We start from the raw sequence: 16,839 nt of genomic DNA on the forward strand, positions 1-16,839 counted from the left end.
AGACTTGCAAGCAGAAGAACACCATCCCAACCGTGAAGCACGAGGATGGCAGCATCATGTTGTGGGGGTGCTTTGCTGCAGGAGGGACTGGTGCACTTCACAAAATAGATAGCATCACGAGGGAGGAAAATTATGTGGATATATTGAAGCAACATCTCAAGACATCAGTCAGGAAGTTAAAGCTTGATCGCAAATGGGTCTTCCAAATGGACAATGACCCCAAGCATACTTCCAAAGTTGTGGCAAAATGGCTTAAGGACAGCAAAGTCAAGGTATTGGAGTGGCCATCACAAAGCCCTGACCTCAATCCTATCGAACATTTGTGGGCAGAACTGAAAAAGCGTGTGCGAGCAAGGAGGCCTACATACCTGACTCGGTTACACCAGCTCTGTCAGGAGGAATGGACCAAAATTCACCCAACTTATTGTGGGAAGCTTGTGGAAGGCTACCCGAAACGTTTGACCCAAGTTAAACAATTTAAATGCAATGGTTCCAAATACTAATTGAGTGTATGTAAACTTCTGACCCACTGGGAATGTGATGAAAGAAATAAAAGCTGAAATAAATAATTCTCTACTAATATTCTGACATTTCACATTCTTAAAATAAAGTGGTGATCCTAACTGACCTAAGACAAGGAATTTTTACTTGGATTAAATGTCAGGAATTGTGAAAAACTGAGTTTAAATGTGGTGTATGTAATCTTCCGACTTCAACTGTACATACTGTAGTGGATATTACACAGAAGTGACACTTGACCAAAAACAGCTATACATGTGTTTTTTTATTCACTACGAATTTCAACTGAATCTTATTGCCCTCTCTCATTCTCCCTAATCCTCCTCCCTCTCTCTCTCTCTCCCTGGTCCCAGTATGGCAGTGATGTGAGGTGTCGGGACGCCCAGGGGCAGACGGCCGTCACGTTGGCACGTTATGCTGGCAGTCAGGAGTGTGCCGACATCCTCCTGCAGTATGGCTGCCCCAACGAGCCCGCCCCTTCGGTTGCCACAACACCGAGCCTCTCGGTCGCCACGACACCCAGCCTTTCCCGCAAGAGCAGCGCCGGCAGCCTCAGCCGCAGCAGCTCCAGAAGAGCAGTGTCTTAATGTGAAGGGGGTTAGAAAACGTGTGTGTGTGTAAGAGAGTAAGAGAGAGGGTGTGTGTGTGTGTAAGAGAGAGGGGGGATATGTGTGTGGGCGGATGTGTGCGTCAGTGTGTGTTAGAATGCCGGTGTGTGTGTGTGAGGTTGTGTGGGTGGTGCATGTGTGTTTGTAACCATATGTATGCCAGGGTGGCTCTAGTTGAAGGGGGAGGCTGTGTCCTCACAGTGTCCTCTAAAAAGGACAAGTAGCTAATACTGTCACCACCGTAAAGCCAGAAGGCAGAGCTCACTCTTACCTGGCTCTGTGTCTGTGTCTGTGTCTGTGTGTTTGTGTTTGTGTTTGTGTTTGTGTTTGTGTTTGTGTCTGTGTGTGTGTGTGTGTGTGTGTGTGTGTGTGTGTGTGTGTGTGTGTGTGTGTGTGTGTGTGTGTGTGTGTGTGTGTGTGTGTGTGTGTGTGTGTGTGTGTGAGAGAGAGAGAGGGACTGCTCTACTCAGTGGCTACCTTGTCCCCACTATGGCGCTGATTGATGATCCACTCTTCCAGGCTCCCCTCACCACCGCTCTGTGGAAACTTTGACCTGTGTGTTACTGCTACACCACCACCCGTGCCCTGCACCTTAGTAACACACAGACAGAAAGACAAAGGGATAATGTAATGACAAGCGCTGGGGCCAAAATGGTGGCCCATCCTGTATGCTGACTTGGGTTCATGCCCAATCACATCTCTCAAACCACAGGGCTGGGAGAGGAAAATGAACGAGAGGTACAGAACTGCAATAATTGAATTACCAGTGTGAGACAGTGGATTTGTAGATTTTTCTCATCCTACTGTACCTCTAGGTACTTGGAATCCCATGATAACAGACTACAATATGAAAACGGGAAGATGCTTTCCGTTATCGACGGCAGAAGATGTAAATGTCAAATTGAATATGAACATTTCTCCTGTGCTTCGATGGTTAGGTTGACGTGAGGTGGAGCAGGTTAACTCAAAATGCAGCTAAATCAATGAAGATGCTACATTATGATAAAATGAGTATGAGGGGGCTCATTGAATCCTCTGAACGGCATTGTACTTACTCATACAGAAACTTAACAGTGGAGCCAAGACCAACACCAACTGCCAGTGCTGGAACGAACATAACCACTGTTAAACCTCATCACTGTACCACAGTCAAACAAAACGGTCAGTTACTGAACAATGCTCAGCTGAGGTCAAATTCAAAAGAAATACTGTCCGACAGATAAAGGATTTGTATTTTAAGAATTTAGGTCAAAATAATAATTGTATAGAAAGACATATATGAAATTGATATTATTACTTTACTTGTCATAGTTATCAATATTGAGAAGTACTTCATGTTCAAGAATGTTATTGTATGTTCTGAAGTTTATATGGTAGGTTCTTGTTTGTAATACACATGGGTTACTCTTAGCTGTTGAGAGATTCAAAACTGTGACAGATTTGTTGATTTATTTTATTTGGCAGTCCGCTATCTACAGTCATGTGAAAAAGTAAGTACGCTCCCTGGAAAGTGGTCTTTTTTAAATTTGACATACAGTATTTGGACACATGGATATCTGAGCTAAATTCCAACCACATTCATTGATAAAGGTGATCCAATTTAACAAATCACACACAAAAAAAGTTACTTTGAAAATGTTATGCAATTAAAATAAACAAAAATGCAGTTTCTTTAAGCAGAAAAAGTTAGTACACCCCTACCATTACCATCACATAAAATGGCTAAAATTAGAATCAGGTGCACCAAAATAGGTGAAAATCATTAGAGAGTAACTTGGGAGGGTCCAGCTTTCCATAAAGATTAGAAACTGGTTTGGTCTTAACCGTATGGGTGTTTGGTAAAACATCATGTCAAGATCAAAAGACCTACCTGAGGCCCTCAGAAGAAAGATTATTGATGCCCATGAGTCTGGGAGGGGTTACAAATCCATTTCCAAGCAATTTGAAGTACATCATTCCACTGTCTGACAGCTCATCTACAAATGACCACTGGCAATCTACCTAGGCCAGATCGTCCCAACAAAATCAGCCCAAGAGCTGACCGAAAGATGTTCATAGAAGTCTCTAAGAACCCCAGGGTAACATCAAGGGATCTACAGGGTTCTCTTGCCACAATCAATGTCTAAGTGCATGAGTCAGCTGTCAGAAAGAGACTGCACAAACTTGGCCTACATGGGAGGTCAGGAAGGAAGAAGCCTCTGCTCTCAAAAAAGAATATGAAGACACGGCTGACATTTTCCAGACAACATCTGGGTGAAGACCAAAACTACTGGAACAATGTGCTCTGGACAGATGAGTCAAAGGTGGAGTTGTTTGGCCGCAATGCCAGACGCCATGTTCGGAACACTGCCTTTGAACAGAAGAACCTCATACCAACCGTAAAGCATGGAGGCGGTGGCATTATGGTTTGGGGCTGCTTTGCTGCCTCAGGGCCTGGACAACTTGCCATCATTCAAGATGATTCTGAACCGAACATGCATCTTGCAACAGGACAATGATCCAAAACACACAAGCAAAGCTATAACAGAATGACTCAAAAATAAGAAATGGAGGGTTATGGAATTCCCCCACAGCATCATGTCGAAATGCTGTGGGGGAACTTGAAGCTGGCCGTGCTTGCAAGAAAGCCCTCGAACATGACAGTTGAAGTAGTACTGTAAAGAAGAGTGGGCAAAAATTCCTCGCTGTCGATGTAAGAGACTAATAGATAGTTACAAGAAACATGAAGTTATTTCAGCCAAAGGGGGCAACACCAGCTATTGAAGCTAGGGGTGTACTTATTTTTTTCTGCACTATGGAGTTGCATTTCTGTACATTTTTTGATAAATAAAACATTGCAAAGTATAGTCTTTCAGTGTCATTTATTAAATTAGGTTTCCTTTATCTGTCAATTGTGGTGAAGTGAAGATTACATATCCATCTGTCCAAATATGTACAACAAAAGACCACTTTCCAGGGAGTGTGCTAACTTTTTCACATGACTGTATCTCCATGACATCACTTTGAGTTCCAAGATGGAGACTTGTAATGTGTGTGCATAATGTGTGTTTCAGAAATTAGAAACATTGATTTACTGTGTAGTCATATCGAAGAATAGAGAGAGAGAGACCCACAAGTGCAGTTGCTCTATGTCCTATTTTAGCTGAACAGTGTTACTGCCAGACGCCGTTTTAGTGTGAAACAAATGAAATGCCTTCAGTTTGATTGAATGTATTGCAATTATTGGTAAGGTTTTGGTGAACTGCCACACCTCCAAAAGAAAAAGGGTTTCAAAACCAAAAGTCGCAGACGTCATTCTCGATTATCATCCCAACTGTACAAAATGATCATTAGTAAGAGAAATCATTGGCCTTGTGCTGAGAATGTTTTGCTAGTGGCCACATTAGAGACTATTATAATAATACCACAAGGACCATGTTGCTTGAATATTGAGACTTACAAATCTACTCTAGTATGATCATACCGCTAGTCTTTTTTTAACTGAAAATGAAAATCTCCAATGACTTTGTGTCTGTAAATAGTGTAAGCTTCTCTTTTTTTTTGCAGTGTTTTTCTACTCATGTTCATGATTCATGGCTCATTCAAGCTTGCTGTCAATACAATTACTGTCCAACCTGTGGTGTTTTATTTATAGATTTGGGGGTATTTCATATTTTAATGTGAAACCTTTATCTGCTTAAAAAAAGAAAGAAATAGAAAACAACACCATACAACAAAGCAACAGAATAAAATGTTCATAATATGTTTCTGGGTATTTTGTCATTATAATGAATTGACTTGAATGGTTAAGCAAAACTCAGGCATGGATCTGTCTCTGTACATGTATAGTGTTTTGCTATGCAAGGTTGTGTGTGTGTGTGTGTGTGTGTGTGTGTGTGTGTGTGTGTGTGTGTGTGTGTGTGTGTGTGTGTGTGTGTGTGTGTGTGTGTGTGTGTGTGTGTGTGTGTGTGTGTGTGTGTGTGTGTGTGTGTGTGTGTGTGTGTGGTAAATGAACCTGAAACACTCATTTCCAGTGTCGGCCATGGGGAGGCAGCATGTACTGTAGATTGTGAGGAGACATGAGAAGGCAGACGATATCATTCAAGAATTCTGTAGTGTCGGCTCAGGCCAAGCCACAGAAACCTGCTAATGAATCCTGGTTGCGTCTCAAATAGCACCCTATTTCCAATGTACTATTTCACCACTACTAGGGTACCACTTGGGACGTACCCCTGATTCCTCAGAGCAGCAAGATGTCAGCATAGCCAGGTAGTGACAACCTGGCCTGTACCAAAACTATTGACAGTTAAGTTGTCATCTGTTTTTTCTTGTGAATGTGACAAGAATATACAGGCAGCATGACATTCATTTTGAGGTTAGTAACTTGTTTGTTCATATATGAAGAAGACATGAAAGTTGTGATCCATAACCAACCAAACATTTCAGAGTAAGGAGAACAGTAATTGGATAGTTGATATATCCATATCCTGAAGCTGGTTTATTGCTAATGTTTAGTAGCTTGTTAATATAGTGTTATTGAAGAGATTATAGCAGTAGGTTTTAAGATTTTACAATGAAACATCGTGAGAAAAAACTACGTGGTATAAAAAAAGCATTCTGAATAGAAAACGAATAAGCTAATTATAATATTAATTTACAGGTAATTTTTACAATAATCAAATCATTCTTCACAAAATGTAGAATTAGTCACCACTAACTTGATCTGTGCTTAAGCCAGTTTCTGCATTCCTCGACATCAGTGTTTATGGACACAGGACATGGACGATATTCCCTTCCTGGAAATTTTATGCCACTGGGGGGCCCTTCATTACAGCAACGAGAAACAGGAAGTGCGTGACAGAGGAAAAGAAAGTAACCGCTAGCTTATTCCATCATGCACTTTATTGAGGGAGACATTAAGCATGGCAAAGGGACATTCCACTACATTAGTTTTGTTACTGCGCAACAATGGGTTAAGACTCCACATCTGATTGGCTGGTGCAGGCGTCACTCAACTCCTTTGCCTTCTCATTGGCCGCCGTCCTCCCTTTACCCCTGCGTTGACGTAATTCTCGTCTCTTCCCCTGGCAGGTGGCGAGCCAAGTTGGCGATGAGGTTGCCACAGAAACTCCTGCTGAGGAAGTTGTAGAGGATGGGGATGGCCAGGCAGTGGAACCGTGACAGGGCCTGGACCACCGTCTGGTAGCTCAGCACCCTCGGGTTCAGCTAGTTCACCAGCAGCAGCGGCAAGACAATGTGGAAGGGCAGCCAGCACAGCACAAACAATAGGGAGTACAGATGAACCAGCCACAGCTCCCCCTGCTCTTTCCCCTAAACCAGCCCTTCAGGTCTGGTCCACACCGCCTGCAGAGTCAGCATGTTAAAGGTCATGATGATGGCCGCCGGGCCCAGGAACTGGAAGATCAGATAGAGGAAGGTGTGGGCAGCATACCAGTCCACAAAGTTGTGCTGATAGATGTAGCATTCCAGCTCGTCCCACCCCAGCAGCGTCACATGGGCGTTATCCAGCAGGTAATGACATCATAATGTATTTGCATTGTGTGTCTATATACAGTATCTTTATTAGTTTGTCATGTTACCATCACAGCTCTCTGCTGGGATCTCTTGATTAGGCCAATACTGACTGTGAATTTATAATTATGCCCACCTCTGTGGTATTGTTCAGTTGACATTGATTGTCATTGCCTTGCACGCTGAAGAAGGGCTCATACCCAAAACGTTTGTGCAGCAATAAAAACATGCAAAGGAGTGGTGTCCTATATATATTCTTTGCGTTATCAAGCAGGCCTAGAACTACGGACAGGACACAGAGGAACCCCCTGAGCCTGTCTGCTTGGGGCCACAAGTTCGTGGGGCCGGAGCGCACCACGGACAGGTCGTGCTCCACCATCATATAGACCATGGAAGAAGGAGCTGCTGTAGAAGTTGATGACACAAACGAGGAAGGTGAAGCGGCACAGGAAGTGTCCCCACAACCACACGTTCTCCAACATGGCCTACAGGATGGAGAAGGGCACCACCACTATAATCAGCAGGTCCGACACGCCTACATTGAGCACACAGAAGAGCACAGCCGTTGCAACTGCTGAGCAGGCGCCAGTTGACCCACACCACCAGGGCGTTGAGCGTCAGGCCGGCCACGAAGAGCCATGCGCTGCGAGGCGTTGTTCTGGTCTGTGTGGTTGTCTTCGTACCAGGATGAGTTGCTATGCTAGTGCTTGTTCATGACCTGTAGGTGGTAGTTTATCCATTACAGGACCATGAGAAAATACAGAAATAAATCAGAGAAATGAATACAGTGTCATAAGAATCTCTATGACACGCAACCCACCAGAGTACCACCAGAGCTCTGGACTGTTACAGATTATTTCTGTGGATATCATATTTACAAATAAAAATTTGTCTGGAGAATTGTCAGACCATACGGAAAGAGCCTGCATGAGAAATAAGTAATCAAATCAAATTGTATTGGTCACATACACATATTTAGCTGATGTTATTGCGAGTGTAGCGAACTGCTTGTGTTCCTAGCTCCAACAGTGCAACTAGTATCTAACAATTCACAACAATACACACAAATCAAAAAGTAAAATAATGGAATTAAGAAATATATAAATATTAGGACAAGCAATGCTGGAGTGGCATTGACTAAAATACAGTAGAATAGAATACAGTATATACATATGAAATGATTAAAGCAGTGTGTAAACATTATTAAAGTGACCAGTGATTCCATGTCTATGTATATAGGGCAGCAGCCTCTGAGGTGCTGGGTTGAGTAACCGGGTGGTAGCCGGCTAGTGGTTATTTAATCTCTCTGTCCCAGCTTTGATGCACCTGTACTGACCTCGCATTCTGGATGATAGCGGGGTGAACAGGCAGTGGCTCGGGTGGTTGGTGTCCTTGATGATCTTTTTGACCTTCCTGTGACATCGGGTGCTGTAGGTGTCCTGGAGGGCAGGCAGTGTGCCCCCGGTGATGCATTCTGCAGACCGGTAACCCCCTCTGGAGAGCCCTACGGTTGCAGGCGGTGCAGTGTTCTGGCCTGGTTCAGATCTTATCTGTCGGAAAGATATCAGTTTGTCTCTGTGAATGGTTTGTCCTTTGACAAATCAACTGTAAATTTCGGTGTTCCTCAAGGTTCCGTTTTAGGACCACTATTGTTTTCACTATATATTTTACCTCTTGGGGATGTCATTCGAAAACATAATGTTAACTTTCACTGCTATGCGGATGACACACAGCTGTACATTTCAATGAAACATGGTGAAGCCCCAAAATTGCCCTCGCTAGAAGCCTGTGTTTCAGACATAAGGAAGTGGATGGCTGAAAACTTTCTACTTTTAAACTCGGACAAAACAGAGATGCTTGTTCTAGGTCCCAAGAAACAAAGAGATCTTCTGTTGAATCTGACAATTAATCTTGATATTTGTAAAGTCGTCTCCAATAAAACTGTGAAGGACCTCGGCGTTACTCTGGACCCTCTCTTTTTTTACGAACATATCAAGACTGTTTCAAGGACAGCTTTTTTCCATCTACGTAACATTGCAAAAATCAGAAACTTTCTGTCCAAAAATAATGCTGAAAAATGAATCCATGCTTTTGTTACTTCTAGGTTAGACTACTGCAATGCTCTACTTTCCGGCTACCCGGATAAAGCACTAAATAAACTTCAGTTAGTGCTAAATACGGCTGCTAGAATCCTGACTAGAACCAAACGATTTGATCATATTACTCCAGTGCTAGCCTCCCTATACTGGCTTCCTGTTAAGGCAAGGGCTGATTTCAAGGTTTTACTGCTAACCTACAAAGCATTACATGGGCTTGCTCCTACCTATCTTTCCGATTTGGTCCTGCCGTACATACCTACACATACGCTACAGTCACAAGACGCAGGCCTCCTAATTATCCCTAGAAGACCTGCTGTTTTCAACTCTCTAGAGACCGCAGGAGCGGTAGAGATACTCTTAATGATCGGCTATGAAAAGCCAACTGACATTTACTCCTGAGGTGCTGACTTGCTGCACCCTTGACAACTACTGTGATTATTATTATTTGACCATGCTGGTCATTTATGCACATTTGAACATCTTGGCCATGTTCTGTTATAATCTCCACCCGGCACAGCCAGAAGAGGACTGGCCACCCCTCATAGCCTGGTTCCTCTCTAGGTTTCTTCCTAGGTTTTGGCCTTTCTAGGGAGTTTTTCCTAGCCACCGTGCTTCTACACCTGCATTGCTTGCTGTTTGGGGTTTTAGGCTGGGTTTCTGTACAGCACTTTGAGATATCAGCTGATGTAAGAAGGGCTTTATAAATACATTTGATTTGAATAGGGTGCCATTTAGGATGCATCCTGCAAGATCATTTTTATTTTTTTATTTCACCTTTATTTAACCAGGTAGGTTAAATCAACCTGATTTACAACTGCGACCTGGACAAGTTAAAGCAAAGCAGTGTGACAAAAACAACAACACAGAGTTACACATTAACAAACATACAGTCAGTAACACAAAATAAAAATCTATGTACAGTGTGTGCAAATGTAGAACATTAGGGAGGTAAGGCAATAAATAGGCCATAGAAGCGAAATAATTACAATTTAGCATTAACAATGAAGGGAAGAGAAGACTCCACATCAGGAGGCTTACCGTGAGCAGCAGAGAGCAGCAATGAGAGGATAAGATGAGGAGCGAGAGAGCAGAGCAGAGCAGGATACACACGGCTGAGAGAGATCAAAGTCCTGGTTTACTGAGCACTGTCCCAGCGCATAGAGCAGACTACTATTTCAGGCTCTGTGCACTTGCTCTGTATGTTCCTCAATGACCACTGTGCTGGTACAGACACAACCCTCACAGTTAAAGTACACTCCACGCCCACTCCCCCATCCCCCAGTTAGATGAGAGGACAAGATACTGTATCCACGCTGGACATGAAAGGAGAGGAGAAGACAGGAGAGGAGAGGACAGGACCAACCAACATAGAGGGGAGATATACACGAGACAGAAGACAGAAGCCTCCAAAAAGAAAAAAGACAAGAATTTCACCAAACTGAGCCTCCCTGAGTTCATTATTATGATGTAACTAAAGGGGCTAAAATGAAGTTATTATTAAGACTTGAGACTACCACAAGAGTTGTGAGCAAGAGCCGAAATCCAGAGGTCACTGAAGGGCAAGTCAATGTCACCTCTCAATCAGGGAGGTCAGGGAACCCAAACAGATCCAACACACAGTTTGGAAGCCAAAATGCTAGTTTAGGACATGGAACATATGGAGTCCACTGTTTATTTTTCACCCCAAGATTAACAGTCCCTATCTGACATTTTGGGCATTGAATAATTTCTAATGATCATGTCAACTGTAATGGAGGTGATCGAGGTAATTGGTAACTTAAAGATATCATCTGCAGGTCATGATGAGATTGGTGCCTCTCTGGTTAAATCAGTGTCTTTGTCACGCCCTGGCCATAGAGAGGCTTTTATTCTCTAATTTTGTTAGGCCAGGGTGTGACTAGGGTGGGCATTCTAGTTTCTTTATTTCTATGTTTTCTATTTCTTTGTGTTTGGCCGGGTGTGGTTCTCAATCAGAGGCAGCTGTCTATCGTTGTCTCTGATTGAGAACCATACATAGGTAGCCCTTTTTTCCACCTGTCTTTGTGGGAAGTTGACTTTGTTTAGGGCACATAGCCTTTAGCTTCACGGTTTGTTTTTGTAGTGTTTATTGTTTTGTTCGGTGTCATTTTTATAATAAAAGAAAATTGCTGATGACACCAATTTGCTTTTATCACACAAGAATTTTGATTCAATAATTAATGAAGCCAACTCAGGTATGGCTAAATTTTCTGAATGGTTCGAGATAAACAAATTATCTTTAAATGTAAAAACAACTATATTTATTGTATTCATTAGTAAGAATAAGAAATATTGTTAAAAAAAAAGGAAAAAAGAAAAAGAGCCAGAATCTCATTTTGGTGGGAATGAAATGGAACAAGTCACACCACTAGATTCCTCAGAGTTCTAATTGATGAAAAGTTATCCTGGAGAGATATTCAATTTGTCTGTAGCAAAGTGATGAAATCTTGGTATCATCAGAAAGATGAGTGGTTTGGTTCATCAGGCAAGCTTCCTAACTCTACTGTATACTATCTTAATTTAGGCATATCTAATTTACTGTAATATTGTCTGGGCCAGTACATATGCCTCCTACCTACACAAATTACTCATCGTACAAAATACATTTGCAAGACTAGCCACCTCCTCTAATTACCTGGCCCCATCTGCACCTTTGTTTAAGAACTCGATTTCTTGTCTATTTAAAAAAATAAAAAAAACATCTTTATTTAACCAGGTAGGCTAGTTGAGAACAAGTTCTCATTTGCAACAGCGATCTGGCCAAGATAAAGCAAAGCAATTTGACACATACAACAACACAGAGTTGCATTGCACATGGAATAAACAAAACATACAGTCAATAATACAGTAGAAAAATAAGTTATATACAATGTGAGCAAATGTGGTGAGATAAGGGAGGTAAAGGCAAAAATAGGCCATGGTGGCGAGGTAAATACAATATAGCAAGTAAAACACTGGAATGGTAGATTTGCAGTGGAAGAATGTGCAAAGTAGAAATAGAAATAATGGGGTGCAAAGGAGCAAAATAAATAAATAAATACAGTAGGGGAAGAGGTAGTTGTTTGGGCTAAATTATAGATAGGCTATGTACAGGTGCAGTAATCTGTGAGCTGCTCTGACAGCTGGTGCTGTCAGAGCACTGATAAGTGTGATAAACACTGATAAGTGTTTCCAGCTTCAGAGATTTATGCAGTTCGTTCCAGTCATTGGCAGCAGAGAACTGGAAGGAAAGACGACCAAAGTAGGAATTGGCTTTGGGGGTGACCAGTGAGATATACTTGCTGGAGCGCGTGCTACGAGTGGGTGCTGCTATGGTGACCAGTGAGCTGAGATAAGGTGGGGCTTTACCTAGCAGAGACTTGTAGATAACCTGTAGCCAGTGGGTTTGGCGACGAGTATGAAGCGAGGGCAAACCAACGAGAGCGTACAGGTCGCAATGGTGGGTAGTGTATGGGGCTTTGGTGACAAAACGGATGGCACTGTGATAGACTGCATCCAGTTTGTTGAGTAGAGTGTTGGAGGCTATTTTGTAAATGACATCGCTGAAGTCAAGGATCGGTAGGATAGTCAGTTTTACGAGGGTATGTTTGGCAGCATGAGTGAAGGATGCTTTGTTGCGGAATAGGAAGCCGGTTCTAGATTTAATTTTGGATTGGAGATGCTTAATGTGAGTCTGGAAGGAGAGTTTACAGTCTAACCAGACACCTAGGTATTTGTAGTTGTCCACGTATTCTAAGTCAGAGCCGTCCAGAGTAGTGATGCTGGACGGGCGAGCAGGTGCGGGCAGTGATCGGTTGAATAGCATGCATTTAGTTTTACTTGCGTTTAAGAGCAGTTGGAGGCCACGGAAGGAGAGTTGTATGGCATTGAAGCTCGTCTGGAGGTTAGTTAACACAGTGTCCAAAGAGGGGCCAGAAGTATACAGAATGGTGTCGTCTGCGTAGAGGTGTATCAGAGAATCACCAGCAGCAAGAACAACATCATTGATGTATACAGAGAAGAGAGTCGGCCCAAGGATTGAACCCGTGGCACCTCCATAGAGACTGCCAGAGGTCCGGACAACAGGCCCTCCGATTTGACACACTGAACTCTATCAGAGAAGTAGTTGGTAAACCAGGTGAGGCAATCATTTGAGAAACCAAGGCTGTCGAGTCTGCCAATAAGAATGTGATGATTGACAGAGTCGAAAGCCTTGGCCCGGTCGATGAATAAGGCTGCGCAGTAATGTCTCTTATCGATGGCGGTTATGATGTCGTTTAGGACCTTGAGCGTGGCTGAGGTGCACCCATGACCAGCTCTGAAACCAGATTGCATAGCGGAGAAGGTACGGTGGGATTCGAAATGGACGGTCATCTGTTTGTTAACTTGGCTTTCGAAGACCTTAGAAAAACAGGGTAGGATAGATATAGGTCTGTAGCAGTTTGCATCTAGAGTGTCACCCCCTTTGAAGAGCGGGATGACTGCGGCAGCTTTCCAATCTTTGGGAATCTCAGACGATACGAAAGAGAGGTTGAACAGGCTAGTAATAGGGGTTGCAACAATTTCGGCAGATACTTTTAGAAAGAGAGGGTCCAGATTGTCTAGCCCGGCTTATTTGTAGGGGTCCAGATTTTGCAGCTCTTTCAGAACATCAGCTATTTGGATTTGGGTGAAGGAGAAATGGTGGGGGCTTTGGTGGGTTGCTGTGGAGGGTGCCGGGCAGTTGACCGGGGTAGGGGTAGCCAGGTATTTACGACATGAATGTACGCCAATTATGTACTTTAATCTACAAATACTCATACCTCCCAGACAGTGTACCCTTCAATGGATTCTTCCAGGTTAATTCTGAAATCCACCTATATAACACAATACACTGTGATAACCTTCACCCTTCCAACTGCCGCACCTCACATAGTCATTTCTCTATCAGATACAGAGGTACAGTACCATACTCTGGAATTCTTATCTTCACATTGCCAAAACCTCATCATCCCTCAATAACTTCAAGCGAAGACTGGGGGTCAGCCTGATGACCCAAACTAACCAATAATCCCCTCCATGTAGCCTAATTCTCTCTCTCTCTCTCTCTCTCTCTCTCTCTCTCTCTCTCTCTCTCTCTCTCTCTCTCTCTCTCTCTCTCTCTCTCTCTCTCTCTCTCTCTCTCTCTCTCTCTCTCTCTCTCTCTCTCTCTCTCTCTCTCTCTCTCTCTCTCTCTCTCTCTCTCTCTCTCTCTCTCACACACACGTTTTTTCTTGTATACTGAGTATATGTACAATTATGATTAATATGCTTAGTTTAACTGATTGAACAAACTTAAATTTTTTTAAACTTATATTTGTGGTGCGGTTTTCATATAAGCCCCTTTGGGTTTCCAACCTCACTGTTTATAGCTGTTTTTTTAATCTGTACTCTTTTGTCTTTCACTTTTCTTTGGTGCGAATAAATAAAACCTAAAATCTCATAATAAACCATCCATAAAAACAATTATATATTTAAACATTTATTATTTGGCCATTAAAAAGAATATTGTGCAAATATTGTACAATCCAGGTGTGCAAAGCTATTCAAGACCCAGAAAGACATGTATTGATTCAGGTGTGTGAATACTTATGTAAATTAGATATATCTGTATTTCATTTTCAATAAAAAACAAACATTTCTTTATGGGGTATTGTGTGTAGATAGGTGATATATATTTAATCCATTTTGAATTCAGGCTGTAACAAAACAAAATATGGAATAAGTCAAGGTGTATGAATACTTTCTGAAAGCACTAACATGTTAGGCTATTTGAGATTTTGCCATACCCAAATACTGCTGTCTTCTATTGTTGTCTTCTATAACCCCTGAAATATTGTTGCCACCTAAACATTGATATCCACAAAATTATGTCACAGTTTTACAGAATGCATTAAAGTTACAGTAAAACTTGCACAATGATAGACCCCAGTGATTTTTAGAAAGGAGCACAGTTCATTTCCTTCCCATTCCATATCTCTCTCAGGTCACACAGACCCAGATCATTTCTGTCTTGGATTTGTTTCAGGCTCTTTCTTAGAAAAGAGCGCCTTTTACAACAACTTTGTACCTCTCTGTGTCCACTCAGCAATTACCATTGTTCCCCATACCAACTTATTTTGTTCATCTTTTGTTCATCACTAAGCTCAGGGCCCTGGGTCTGAACTCCACCCTGTGCAACTGGGTCCTGGACTTCCTGACAGGCCATCCCCAGGTGGTGAAGGTAGGTAACAGCACCTCCACACCTCCGCATTTGATCCTCAACATGGGGGCCCCACGGGGGTACTTGCTCAGCCCCCTCCTGTACTCCGTGCTCATCCATGACTGCAAGTTTGCTGACAACCCAACAGTGGTAAGCCTGATTACCAACAATGATGAGACAGCCTACAGGGAGTAGGTGAGAGCCCTAGTGGAGTGACAACATGACAAGAATATGGTAGCAACACAACATGGCAGCAGCACAACATGGTAGCAGCACAAAACCAGGTACGAACATTATTGGGCACAGACAAATAGAACCATGAGGAAACCTGTAAAAAACATTATGCTGAAGTACTGAAATTCGCACAGAAGAATGTTGTTTCTTGACGTTCTCTGAACAATTTGAAAACATTACTTTAAATAGAACCCTGAAGAAACCTGTAGGAAACGTTATGTTTAAGTACTGAAATTCCCACCTAAGAGACACATGGTTCTCAGAACGTTTTGTGCCAGCTGGGTATATTGCACCATTCCCAGAATAAAATAATCATAAGACAACCACACTCTCACCAAGCTCTAAGAAACATATGGTTCTCAGAACGTTATTTATGGGATAGAGCCACAATGTCACGCTCGTCGTACGAACTGGAAATATACCCAGACCAACGTGCAGCGTGATTTGGGTTCCACATGTTTAATAAAGGAAACTCACAAAAACAATAAACAGCAAACGAAACGTGAAGCTCAAGCAGTGCTCACAGGCAACTACACAGAAACAAGATCCCACAAAAACCAGTGGGGAAATGGCTGTCTAAATATGATCCCCAATCAGAGACAACGATAAACATCTGCCTCTGATTGGGAACCATACCAGGCCAACATAGATATAAACACACTAGATCACCCACCCTAGTCACACCCCGACCTAACCAAAATAGAGAATAAAAAGCTCTCTATGGTCAGGGCGTGACAGTACCCCCCCCCCCCCCCAAAGGTGCGGACTCCGGCCGCAAAACCTGACTCTATAGGGAGGGTCCGGGTGGGGGTCCAGCATCGGTGGCGGCTCTGGTGCGAGACTTTGCCCCCGCCCAGACCACGGGTCCGGCCATGGAGCCGGGTAGAACGCTGTGCCCGGACTGGACATCGGGGCAGAGGAGGGCCCCGGCCATGGAGCTGGGTTGTACACCGCACTCGGACTGGGCACCGGCGCCGAAGAAGGCTCCGGCCATGGAGCTGAGTTGACCGCCATGCTTGGACTGGGCACCGGCGCAGAGGAAGGCTCCTGCCATGGAGCGGGACTGGACGCCGTGCCTGGACATCGGCGCAGAGGAAGGTTCCTGCCATGGAGCGGGACCGGACACCGTGCCCGGACTGGGCACCGGCGCAGAGGAAGACTCCGGCCTTGGAGCGGGACTGGACGCCGTGCCTGGACATCGGCACAGAGGAAGGCTCCTGCCATGGAGCGGGACTGGACGCCGTGCTCGGACTGGGCATTGGTGCAGAGGAAGTGTGGACTGTGGACCGTCGCAGGAGGTTCCGGACCGCGGACCGTCTCAGGAAGTTCCGTACTGGGGACCGTCGCCTGAAGCTCTGGACTGGGGACCGTCGCCTGGAGCTCTGGACTGGGGACCGTCGCCTGGAGCTCTGGACTGGGGACCGTCGCCTGGAGCTCTGGACTGGTGAGGCGCACTGGAGGCCTGATGCGTGGGGCAGGCATAGGTGGCACCGGACTGGTGACACACACTTCAGGGCGAGTGCGAGGAGCAGGCACAGGACGTACCGGACTGGGGACACGCACTTCAGGGATGGTGCGAGGAGGCACAGGACGTACTGGGCTGTGGAGGCGCACTGGAGATCTGGTGCGTAGAGCTGGCACAGATGGTGCC

At 44.0% G+C, this 16,839-nt stretch overlaps 1 protein-coding gene and 1 pseudogene across 1 annotated transcript in view; one reads left to right on the top strand and one right to left on the bottom strand.

Annotated features, from left to right (window-relative positions):
* LOC120064580 (arf-GAP with GTPase, ANK repeat and PH domain-containing protein 1-like) overlaps nt 1-1,106 on the top strand; it is a 38,408-nt gene extending 37,302 nt beyond the window's left edge. The window contains exon 18 of the mRNA XM_039015171.1: nt 873-1,106. Within this exon, the coding sequence (XP_038871099.1) occupies nt 873-1,106 (234 nt within the window). The remainder of the gene's footprint in view (nt 1-872) is intronic.
* A 5,049-nt stretch (nt 1,107-6,155) lies between these two features.
* On the bottom strand, nt 6,156-15,074 carry LOC120064767 (annotated as a pseudogene).
* Between the last annotated feature and the right edge of the window lie 1,765 nt (nt 15,075-16,839).

This window comes from Salvelinus namaycush, chromosome 20 (assembly GCF_016432855.1).
Source record: "Salvelinus namaycush isolate Seneca chromosome 20, SaNama_1.0, whole genome shotgun sequence".
Lineage (NCBI taxonomy): Eukaryota > Metazoa > Chordata > Actinopteri > Salmoniformes > Salmonidae > Salvelinus > Salvelinus namaycush.